The sequence below is a fragment of the Dipodomys spectabilis genome, unplaced genomic scaffold (genome assembly GCF_019054845.1).
Source record: "Dipodomys spectabilis isolate Male_0828 unplaced genomic scaffold, ASM1905484v1 ptg000329l, whole genome shotgun sequence".
In the NCBI taxonomy this organism is placed as follows: domain Eukaryota; kingdom Metazoa; phylum Chordata; class Mammalia; order Rodentia; family Heteromyidae; genus Dipodomys; species Dipodomys spectabilis.
Window position 1 is genome coordinate 3,253,042 of NW_024871006.1, and position 12,356 is coordinate 3,265,397.

Sequence of the window (12,356 nt, forward strand, 5' to 3'; positions counted from 1 at the left end):
CTCTTGTCTCCAACAAACCACTCGAAAACCGGAAGTGGTGCTGTGGCTCAAGAGGTAGAGCGTTCAGCTTGAGCTGAAGAGTTCAGGCACAGTGCCCAAGCCCAGAGTTCAAGCCCCACGACCGACAAAAAAAATAAATAAATAATAAAAAATAAATAAATTACAGGGAGGGTTGGGATGACTTAGTGGTAGAGTGCTTGCCTTGCATGCATGAGACCTGGGTTCAATTTCTCAGCACTACATAAGCAGAAAAAGCCGGAAGTGGCACTGTGGCTCAAGTGGTAGAGTGCTAGCCTTGAGCTGAAGAGCTGAGGGACAGCGCCCAGGCCCAGAGTTCAGGCCCCACAACTGACTTAATTAATTAGTTAAATTATAGGGGTTGGGAATGTGGCTTAGTGGTAGAGTGCTTGCGTAGCATGCATGAACCCCTGGGTTCGATTTCTCAGTACCACATAAGGAGAAAAGGCTAGCCATGTGCTAACGGCTCTAGCCTGTAATCTCAGCTACTCAGGAGGCTGAGATCTGAAGATCACTGTTCAAAGCCAGCCCAGGCAAGAAAGTCCGTGAAACTCTTATCTCCAATAAGCCACCAGAAAACCAGAAGTGGCGCTGTAGCTCAAGTGGTAGAGTGCTAGCCTTGAGCTGAAGAGCTGAGGGACAGCACTCAAGCCCAGAGTTCAAGCTTCATGACAAAAAAAATAAATAAATAAAAGAGTTTCACAGCTTTTCCTGCCCAGGCTGTCTTTGAACCCAGCCTAGCTGTGAAACTCTTTTTGTGTATGTGTGTGTGTGTGTCCAGTCCTGGGGCCTGAACTCTGGGCCTGGGCACTGTCCCTCAGCTCTTCAGCTCAAGGCTAGCGCTCTACCACTTGAGCCACAGCACCACTTCCAGCTTTTTTTCTTTTTGCTTATGTGGTGCTGAGGAATCGAACCCAGGGCCTCATGCATGCAAGACAAGCGCTCTACCACTGAGCCAAGACCTTCCCAGCCTCTGTGAAACTCTTATCTCCAATAAAGCACTCAGAAAACTGGAAATGGCCCTGTGACTCAAAGGTTAGAGTTCTTGCCTTGAGTTGAAGAGCTGAAGGTCAGTGCCCAGGTCCAGAGTTCAAGCCCCATGACCAACAAGAAAGAGTGAGAGAAAGCTGGAATTGGTGCTGTGGCTCAAGTGGTAGAATGCTAGCCCTGAACACAAGATGCTCAGGGACGGTGTCCATGCCCTAAGTTCAAGCCCCAGAACCAGCAAAAAATAAATAAATAAATAAAATACAGCTAGGAGCTTCACGTTCACTCAATTTGCTTGCTCAGCTAATGAAACCACACCTCTAGACAGGCTTTTTGTTAGTTATTTGGAGAATATAGTCTCACAGACAAATCTACCCAGAGTGGCATCAAATTGGACTCCTAGATCTCAGCCTCCTAAATAACTAGAATTACAGGTATGAGCTATTGGTACCTGACCAACCTTTTTTTTTTGTAATGGGGCTTGAACTCTGGGCCTGAGCACTGTCCCTGAGCTCTTCAGCTCAAGGCAAGTGCTCTACCACTTGAGCCATAGCTCAACCACTTCGGATTTTCTGGTGGTTCATTGAAGATAAGAGTCTCATAGACTTTCTTGCCTGGGCTGGCTTTGAATCATGATCCTCAGATCTCAGCCTCCTGAGTAGCTAGGATTACAGGTGTGAGCCACAATCACCTGGCTCCAACATTGTTTTTAATCAAATAAAATTAAAATAATTTATTTCCCTCTCCCATTAATTTGTTTTGCTATTATTTGTATGTAGCTTTTGCTTATATAATCAACACAGTATTGTCTTTGTTCATACATCTGCCTGTATTTATTTCTTGGTCATAGGGTATCGATACTTCATATGCTTAAGTAAAATACTTTAGGAATCTTTAACTACTGTTGCCTTCATGAGAAGTGCAAAATGTTTCTCTCGCTTTTCTATTTCTCTATCTTAACCCTGTTACACTAAAATATATTCTTGGTAAAACTTTAAATAAGAACATACACTTTCTGGGCTGGGAAGGTGGCTCAGTGGTAGAGTGCTTGCCTCGCATGCCTGAGGCCCTGGGTTCGATTCCTCAGCACCACATCAACAGAAAAAGCCACAAGTGGTGCTATGGCTCCAGTAATAGAGCACTAGCCTTGAGCTGAAGAGCTCAGGGACAGCGCCCAGGCCCAGAGTTCAAGACGCACACCCAATAAACACACACACACACACTTTTACACTTTCAAGCTAGGCAAGATGGTTCACACCTGTAATCTCAATACTTGAGAGGCTAAGTCAGGAAAATCATGAGTTTGAGTCAAACCTAGTTTCCATAACAAGTTCCAAGACAACCTTAGCTAAATATGCTGAACTGTCTCAGAAAGTATAAAGAAAGGGGCTAGGAAGGTGGCTCAGTGCTAGCTAGGAAGGTGGCTCAGTGCTAGAGCGCTTGCCTTGCATGCATGAGGCCCTGGGTTCGATTCCTTAGCACCACATAAGCAAAAAGAAAAAAGCTGGAAGTGGCACTGTGGCTCAAGCGGTAGAGCACTCGCTTTGAGCTGAAGAGCTGAGGGACAGCGCCCAGGCCCAGAGTCAGGCCCCGTGACCGGACCCAAAAAAAAAAAGTATAAAGAAAAACAATACTTCAAGAAATTGAGCCAATTTCAGTAAATATGTCTGTAGTCTTTTCTCTGTACTCTTGAAAAGCACTAGAAATTAGCACACTGTCTTACATACTATTGGTGTTGGTGTACAAATGTAGCTGTCACAGAGATGGAATAAAATGTGAGATTGACCACCACTATCTACCACATAACAAAATAATAATAATAACGACAACAGTGTGGATATCCCAAGAGAAGAATGGGCAAAGCACATATTAAACTCAGAAAAAATACAGGCTAGTTTTTTAAGACATGAAAAGTCAAACACTTTCCTTGTCTAGGTTGTTAAAAGATAAAATTTTAACATAAGCCTACTAACAGCTATTCTCAGGCTATTCTGTCAGGCTGCAAATCATTGCTCCCACAACCCTTCTTTAGACTCCCCTTCATTAGCTCACTGAACTCAGGAAATGCTTAAATTTATGAGTTTGTTAAAAAGGATATTACAGTTGGGCACTGGTCGTGCACGCCTGTAATCCTAGGTACTCCAGAGGCCGAGAACTGAAGATCACGGTTCAAAACCAGCCCAGACAGGAAAATCCATCAGATTCTTTTTTTTTTTTGGGGGGGGGGGGGGGTCCGGTCATGGGGCCTAAACTCTGGGCCTGGGCGCTGTCCCTATTCTCTTCAGCTCAAGGCTAGCGCTCTACCACTTGAGCCACAGTGCCACTTCCGGCTTTTTTCTTTTTGCTTATGTGGTGCTGAGGAATCGAACCCAGGGCCTCAAGCATGCAAGGCAAGCGCTCTACCACTGAGCCACCTTCCCAGCCCCTCAGTTTCTTATCTCTAGTTAACCACCAAAAAGGCAGAAGTGGAACTGTGGCTCAAGCAGTAGAGTGCTAGCCTTGAACACAAAAAGCTCAAGGAAAGCACCTGAGTTCAAGCCCCAGGACCAGTACAAAAGAAGAAAAAAAAAACGGGTGGTATTACAAATCTGCGCATGATGGCTTATGCCTATAATATTCCTAGCTGCATAGGAGGCTGAGATTGGGAGGATCATGGTTCAAGGCCAGCCTGGGCAAAACGTTCACCAATAGCTGGGTGCTATGATGGTGCAAGCCTGTTATCCCAATTACTTGACAGACTGACATGATCGAGGTTCCAGACCAACTCAGGCAAAATAGGCCAGACTCCCATCTCAAAGGAAGAAGAAAGGTGTGGCCTGCACCTGTCAGTCCAGCTACGATATGAAGATAGGAGGGTCAGGGTCTAGTATGGACTCAGGCAAGAAGCAAGACCCTAAAATCAGTGCAGGCTGGTCACCAGTGGCTCATACCTGTAATTCTAGCTACTAAGGAAGGCTAAGATCTGAGAATCACTGTTTGAAGCCAGCAATTTATAAAGTACATTCTAGTTTGCAATTTATAAAGTACATTCTAGCACTTTCCCAATTTTGCCTTTGATCGGGTTTTTAAAAAAAACTCCTGGGTGCTGTGAAGATGCTTTTGCTTTTAATTACAGGGAAGAGCTTGTAAGTGCAGTGTACGTCTGAAGAGAAAGTGGTAATCTAGAATGTGAACAAACCTCTTTTTAAAAAATCCTTGTCCCAGGGGGGCAGGGGGAGGATGCGAAGGGGAAACAAAGGAGGAGGCTACAATGCTTGATAAGAAATGTACTCATTATCTTGCCCATGTAATTGTAACCCCTCTGTACAGTATTTTCACAATTAAAAAAAAAAATCCTTGTCCCAGACTTTACATGGTCTTGTCTTTTCATTCATTTAGATAGTTATCTTCCGTTTGGGACATACTAACGTACCCATTCATGGTGGTAATGACAGTAGATGATAGGAATAAACACAATGGTAGTAATATTACGTACAGATGAGAGGCAGGCAAAGCCGCTATCATTGGGTGCCCCCCGCCCATAATATGAGGAAGCTGGCCAGCATCCATTTCCTGGCACACAGCAGGTGATGTGTGTGCTGAAGGCTTGAGATGCCTGGTGGCTGGGGGCTCCTAGCAGTTTCAGGAAGGGGACAGGTTACCAGGAAGGCCAAGTCCTGACTAGAGGACTGGAACTTTCAGTTCCACCTTCCAACCTCTGGGAAGGAGAAAGGGGAGGTGAAGCTCATCACTATGACTGATGTGTAATGAAGCCTCTAGAATGAAGCCTCAAAGGTGGGGCTGGAGGCTCAGCTCTGGCGATAGATTGCCAGCCAATGAGGAAGAGTCAGATACTTAGGTTCAAGTTCCAGTCTCTAGGGAAAACAACAACAACACAAAAAACCCTCAAGAGTCTTGGTTCCAGGAACTTATGGGTAGCTAAAGGTGTGGAAGTTCTAGGAAGATGGTACAACCCTCCTCCTAGCCTTTGTTCTCTGCATTTTTTCATCTGGCTTCATGTGTATACATTATAATACCAGCAAGCCACTGATAAACCATCCGTCTAGTCCTTTTTTGCATCAATTATTAGTGTGTATATGTGTATGTGTGTGTGTGTGTGTGTGTGTACTGGTCTTGAGCCTTGAACTCAGGGCTCAGGCACTATTCCTAAGCTTTTTCTCAAGGCTAGTGTTCTACCACTTGACCCACACCTCCACTTCTGGCATTTTAGTGGCTTGTGGGATAAATCAGCTCAGTTCTATTATTGTTTTAGCAAAAAATCTATTCTCTAATCAGAACTACAGAATACGTTCATTTACAGTGGGAAAATCTTAAAACTTGGGGAATCTTTTTTCCTTTTCTGTTTTTAAGACCTTGCCACCATGGAAGAAAGAGTACAGAGACGGTATTATGAAAAGCTGACCGAATTTGTGGCAGACATGACCAAAATTTTTGATAATTGCCGTTACTACAATCCTAGTGACTCCCCTTTTTACCAATGTGCAGAAGTTCTGGAATCATTCTTTGTGCAGAAGTTGAAAGGATTCAAGGCCAGCAGGTAAGCAAATGGGCTTCACATTCTGCAGGGATTCAGCCCAGGAACTCTGTCTGTACACGGTGCTATCTAAGGAGTCTGCGCAGCATATGTAGCCAGTGTGAACCTTCAAATAAAAAAAGTTTTGAAAAATCAATACTCTTGTATTATGACATACTACCAGGACAAGTTTTTTTCTTTTTCTTTTTTTTCCAAATTGAACAAGCATTTATCAAGCACGCCCAGAACAGAAGATGCTGCCTTCAGGATCCCTTGAGAGCTCGTTCCTCTTGAGTTTCCATACAGTAGAGAATTACAGAAGTATAAAATGTCCCCTCAGGCTGCTTTAACTCTGCTGGAAGAGCACGGAGCAACTTGCTTGAGCCGGTTACTGAGGCCTTCATCGTTCTTAGGTTTCTGAGTCCCATGTGCATCCCCCATCTCAAGCCTGTGACTTCCTTCCTTCCTTTGGACACCTGCTTTCCTTTTCTGGGATAACTGCAGCCATTCTGCAGCCTGGAGATTCTCACTGTGCCCCATCCACCAGCCCCAGTTGGACCATTCCTAGGTGCTTGGATTGGGTAGACTGGGACTGGGTTGGTGCCTGGATGTCTCCATATTGTCTGGTGAATTCCTACGGGACACCACACAACTAGGAGAAAGTCCAGGCTAGAAGTGTAGGATCCGTGCTTTCTCTCCAGAGAAAATCTTCATTTTGGGGCTGGGAAGGTGGCTTCGTGGTAGAGTGCTTGCTTAGCATGCATGAAGCCCTGGGTTCCATTCCTCAGTACCACATACACAGAAAAAGCCACAAGTGGTGCTCTGGCTCCAGTGGTAGAGTGCTAGCCTTTAGCAAAAGAAACTCAGGGACAGCACCCAGGCCCTGAGTTCAAACCCCAGGACTGGGAAAAAAAAAAATAAAAGAAAATCTTCAGGGTGTTATCTTCCTTGTCCTGAAGCAAGTAATTACAAGAACTGTAGTTTTAGCGTCAGCTTACTTAAAGTGAAGGGTAAGTATCTAGTCACCTTCTGTTAAAGGAATTTCAGACTAGAAGGAAGGAAGGAAGCCAAGTAGGCAAACAGGATAAAAGAACACAGTAGTAAACTTTGCCAAGTGTATAAAACTATCAACCCCTACACATTAACTCACTGCTCTCACACTCTCCCCGCCCGCTCTCCTGCTTCCTCTCCTCCCTTTCTCTCTCTCTCCCTCCCTCCTCTCCCTCTCCTCCTCCCTCTCTCTCCTCTCCCTCTTCCTCTCTTCATAGGCATGGACACTAGGGCTTTGTGCTGATATTCCCCATCCAAAAGGGCCCACCTAGGACACATTTCCACCTGGTTATTCATAGGTAGCTGGTTGTTTTTTTTTTTACCGGGCCTGGGGTAGCCCGCTCAAGGCTAGCCCTCTACCACTTGAGCCACAGCACCACTTCCGGCTTTTTCTGTGTATGTGGCACTGAGGAACCCAAGGCTTCATGCATGCTAGGCAAGCACTCTACCACTGAGCCACCTTCCCAGCCCCTAGCTTTATTTTATTTAATTAATTTATTTGTTTTGGTGCCAATCCTGTGGGCTTTAACTCAGGGCCTCGGCATTGTTCCTGAGCTTTTTTTTACTCATGCTTTACATTCTATCACTTAAGCCATAGCTTCACTTGGGGCTTTTTTGGGGTGCTTATTGGAGATAAGAATCTCACAGGGCTGGGCGTGTGTGTCAGTGGTAGAGTGCTTACCTAGCATGCATGAAGCCCTGGGCTCCATTCCTCAGTGCCACATACACAGAACAAGTCAGATGTGGTGCTGTGGTAGAGTGCTAGCCTTGAGCAAAAGAAGCCCAGAGACAGTGCCCAGGTGCTGAGTTCAAGCTCCAGGATTGGCAGAAAAAATCCCATGGACTTTCCCGCCCAGGCTAACTTGGAATCATGATCCTCAGATCTTGAGTAGCGTATTGAGTAGCTAGGATTAAAACAGGCGTGAGCCACCAGCCCCTGGCTTTTACATAGCTTTTAGTATGCTAAGATTTATATAATTTTCTTTAGGGAACCTAGAAGCCAAGTTGAGAATTATACTCAGTTCTGCTTAAGTGAATTACAGTGTCAAGAGTCATCAAGGCTTACAGGCGTGAGCCAGCTCCTGGCTATAATTTATGTATTTTTAATGACTTTTTTCCAATGAGCTATCATGCTTATTGTTCTGCTATTACAGTTGAAAATTTCTGAATTGTTCTCTACTGTGTGCCAATGGTGAGCACAAGGCCCGCTCCCCGCATCGCCCACAAAAGCATCGTTGTTTCTCAGTCAGAAGAGTGCTTAATGATTCCCTGTTTTCTGTATTCTGTAGGTCTCATAACAACAAACTGCAGTCTTCAGCTTCTTAAAGTTCAGCACGTTAACCTAACGTAAAACTCAGCAAGAATCTGGTTGTCTGAACTATTTGAAATTAAGAAGCCAGATGTTTTTAGTCAGGTTATCCTGATGAGACATGAGCTACACTTCGTTTTTATTGGTCCTAACAGTCCAATTATATTCTTGGCCAATTTTGTCCAACGGACAAGGGAAAAACAAAGTCAACGACACCATTATCTTGTCAAGATCAAATGGTTTTACTATTGTGGCAGAAGCGGGAAAACTTTGTTTATTGAAAAAAAAAAAAAAAGAAAAAGAAAAAGCAAGAAAAAATAAATAAAAGACTATGGGGTCCCGTGAAAGTCCACGGATGCTGCGGCCGCTCTTCAGTGAAGAAGCTGGTTTAGTCAGTCCCACAGAAAACTTTTGACTGTATTTATTTATTGTTGCAAAAAAGACGCTTTTTTATTGCTGCCCTCATTTGTCAGCTAATTATTTTTTCTTATAAAATCCAGCCCTGGTTCCACGCGACCCATTCTGTATCTTATCATGACTCCTGTAGGTGAAGTTCCAACGACCTCTAGATGTCTTTTCTTTCTATGAAAGGAGCTGCTATGTACACATGTGCACACACACCTGGGAATCAACAATGAGTTACTGTTCATGGTAGACACAAATTAAGCTCGATGAGAGGTTGGGCTGAGTAGTCCTGGACTACAGACTGACTCCTTGAGCACACCATTACAGTCCGCCATTTACTCCGCACCAGGCTAAAAGGAGCAAAATCTATTTGAAGGTATCTTGTTTGTAAACATTTGTCAGATTCTAATTTTTTTCTTTTTGTATTAAAATTCAACTATGGATGTATATGAATGGAAATAAATGGAGATACTTTTTCTCCCACAGATGGAGGTGTCTTTGTGCGCTCATGAGGATCTGTGAGCCTTTGCGGGGAGGGGGCCATATCATGAGAGGCAGAGGTTCCAGTGAGACCTGGGTGTCTCCGGGACAGGGGTGACCCCCGTTAGGATTCCCAGTCCACTGTGGGCATGTGACGGAAAGTCTGCAGGGTGCTAATCCCTTTCCTCAGTTGACCATACCCATGAGAAAGGCCTTTGTCTGTTCTCTGAGATTCCAGGCGATGGCTGGTTCCAGACAGCTAATACTTAGAGTGCAGGAAGGGCATCTTTACGTACCCTTACCCTCTGTCATTGGTTGTTGGTTGGTTGGGGGTTTGTTCCTTTGTTTCTTGTCTGTCTGCTCCACATCAGGAAAAGTAGCATAAGCTTTGGGAAAACGGGAAAGCAGGGGAGGAAGGTGTATTATTCTGCTTGTGTTTCCTGTCAGTGTGTGATCCTTCTACACCATTCTTCCTGTGCGCTGAGAACCGCTTCTCACATCTGCCACAGTTGAATTAGGCAGCTTTGCAAGGATTTTTCTAGCGTTTTGCACAACTAGCTTTGTCCTTACCATGTCCTGGAAGTTGCCTACTTTTTGCTTTTTCAAGTTTCCTTCTGTTCAGTGTTGTCTTGCTATGCAAAACCTTTCCCAGCCAGTAGCTTCTTCAGAGTAAGCTGCTGCTGCAGTTCATCCCTCCCTCCTCCAGGCTCAGGTGCACAGGTTTTTCTGCAGTCATTTTATTCCCCCTGTACACGAAGATGTCACATCAACTCAGTGTAGAAACCTGGAAGCAAAGTTTTTGCCTAAAATATTAAGATGAAAGTAGTTAAATACAGGTTATTTGGTCCTTTTAGTTTTTGTGTGTGTGTGTGTGTGTTTTGTTTTGTTTTTTTTTTTAATGTTACATGTTGTATGCACTGGGCCGATGCAAGAATTCTACGTTTGAATGAATTACACAATTATTCGGCAAGTCATCACATCACAGTATTTCTGTACTATTTATTCACTTAAAATTAGGTTGCTATGTGTTTAACAAATTGTGGCAAAACGAAACAGCAATTCTTTTTGTACGTAATAGGACATTTCATCTTAGGAGAATAAAGTACTGGTTCTGACATTGGATTTGGTGCAGTTTCTAATGAAACAATAGCTGGTTGGTTGGCAGATTGGTTGCTATATTTTCTGAAGCTGTTGACATTGCCAAATTGTATCCAAAAAAAGACGTCCAGGAAGCCAGGCACGGGTAGTCTCACGCCTGTAATCCTAGCTACTCAAGAGGTTGAAATCTGAGGATCAAGGTTCCAAGCCAACCCAGGCAGACAAGTCCCAGAGACTTACCTCCAGTTAACCAGCAAAAAGCCAGAATTGGAGGCACGGCTCAAGTGAAAGAGCACTAGCCTTGAACGGAAAAAGCCACATACAAGCTCATGGCCCTGACTGAGATCAAGCCCAAGGACCTGCACAGAAAAGGAAAACGAAAAGACAAAGATGATGTTCATTTCATGTTTTTAATAGCATCAAGACTTTAATAACCATTTCTGTCATCGTATAAGTACGTGAAGACATTTTATATAGTTTTATCAACTAGAGTTCTAGTCTTTCAAAAGTGATTTTGAATAACTTACATTCTTCAAAAGCTACTTTTCTATGAGTATCTTTAACAAAAGTCTACTATTCAGTTAAGATATTAAGCTGTTTGGCTTTCAATAATCCAAGTAGAATAATGCACATCTGTTAATACTACTAGAATGTTTCTGCCCCAGCCTTGGGGCCTGTAAATAGATTTCACTTACATCAATGGATTCTTTTGGCTAAAATATATTTTCAATGTTTGCTATGCTTCATCTCCCAATTCACAATCCTTGAAACCATTTCATAAAAATTATTTTCATAAAGGTAAAGCTTTTTTCTCCAAATTCTGCAAAGTTTGTACTTCATGTCCTGCAGTGGGTTGTTGTTGTGGGGTTTTTTTTTTTTATTGTAAATTTTGGGAAGATATTTTCTAAAGCAAAACAATGACCTTTTATATCCAAGTGGCCTGGAGTGCTGTTTGTAACCTGCCTTCCAAAAAATCTACCAATAAAAGATCTCTCCCTATTTCTGTTGATCTGTCAGGCCAACTCCCTGTTTCTTTATATTTCTCACATTAGCCAACCTAGTGGCCTTTGAAAACCTACAGCTCTTACAGACTGAGCTGGGCAGGGCCGCTCTTCTCCAGATGGAGTTCATGACCGAGCAGTCTCAGATTTCCAGCCCTTAAATAAAAGTAATGGGGGCCGGGCACTGGTGGCTCAGGCCTGTAATCCTAGCAACTCAGGAGGCTGAGATCTGAGGTTCACGGTTCAAAGCTAGCCTGGGCAAAACAGACTGTGAGACTCTTACCTCCAATAAACTACTCAGAAAAAGCCAGAAGTGGGGCTATGGCTCAAGTGGTAGAACGCTTGCCTTGAGCAAAATGAAGCTCAGAGACAGCATCCAGACCCTGAGTTGAGGCCCCAGAACTGGCACAAAAAAAAAAAAAGAGGGGGTGGGGGCAGGGAAAGGGCAAGCTGAAAAGTATCTTTTTTTTTTTTTGTCCTGGGGCTTGAACTCTGGGCCTGGGCGCTGTCCCTGCGATCTTCAGCTCAAGGCTAGCGCTCTACCGCTTGAGCTACAACGCCACTTCCAAGTATCTCTAATAATGTGAAATAGTCTGAGGCACTTTGGACCAAATTCAACTAAAGAAATAAGCTATATTTTTTAAAATGATAAAGTCCTGCTTTAACTTGGTTCCATTGTTAAACAGATCCTGCAGTTGAGGTTAGACACAGTAGTAGGTGACGAGTCCGTTTTTTGAGAAGTGTTTGCATGTGCGTGTGTGTGCTTTAGGTAACCTTAAAAGATTATTTCAGGAGCAAGAGGAACTGTGCCAAATGGCGTCTTTGAGACATTTTTAAAAGCCACAAAGAAAGGAAAAAGTTGATCTTAGAGACCTTCCCATACCAAAAAAAAAAAATAGTACTTCCCCTTGAATTTTAAAGTGACAGCTTAATTTGAAGAACAGCTGCTAGTGAGCTCCTCCAGCGGGCTGCCCAGTATTTTCTCCGTGAGGCGCTGTTATATGCCCATAGGCACAAAGGGCCCTTTAGTCTTTGGCCCAAAAGCATGTACTGAGAAAAACCCATCAATAGGACAAAAGGGATTAGAAACAACGAACTTGCTCATTCAAATGTTCCTGACTGCATATTGACAAAGCTGCAGATCTTTTGTGCCTAACCTGGAGTTAGTCTGCTCTTGAGGTTCTCCGTCTACATCCGCAGTGAGCCTTCTCAGACCTGGCCGGAAAGATGGGTGGCCTTACATCTTCTGCAGGCTTCACTAAAAGCCGCCTGCATATGTTTATGGGGCCAGCAAATTCACCTCGTGACTTGCAAGTATCCATGAGCATCAGAGGCCTGGCATTTGTGTGTGTCTTCATTTTTTTCCCATACATTATCTTAGTTACATGAGTACTTTTGACCTTAACTCTCACGTTTATGTAAAATTGTTTTCTCTCTTAAATCTAACCACATGCATTTCTGGCACTTCTCTTTAGGCTTCAGAATGGGTGTAGTC

At 43.7% G+C, this 12,356-nt stretch overlaps 1 protein-coding gene across 7 annotated transcripts in view; it reads left to right on the plus strand.

Annotated features, from left to right (window-relative positions):
* Positions 1 to 9,882, plus strand: part of Bptf (bromodomain PHD finger transcription factor) — a 129,270-nt gene extending 119,388 nt beyond the window's left edge. For all 7 annotated transcript variants that reach the window (XM_042702572.1, XM_042702575.1, XM_042702577.1 and 4 more), the window contains 2 exons: positions 5,356 to 5,542; positions 7,858 to 9,882. In XM_042702572.1, the coding sequence (XP_042558506.1) occupies positions 5,356 to 5,542; positions 7,858 to 7,894 (224 nt within the window). In that variant the 3' untranslated portion in view covers positions 7,895 to 9,882. The remainder of the gene's footprint in view (positions 1 to 5,355; positions 5,543 to 7,857) is intronic.
* Positions 9,883 to 12,356: the final 2,474 nt, after the last annotated feature.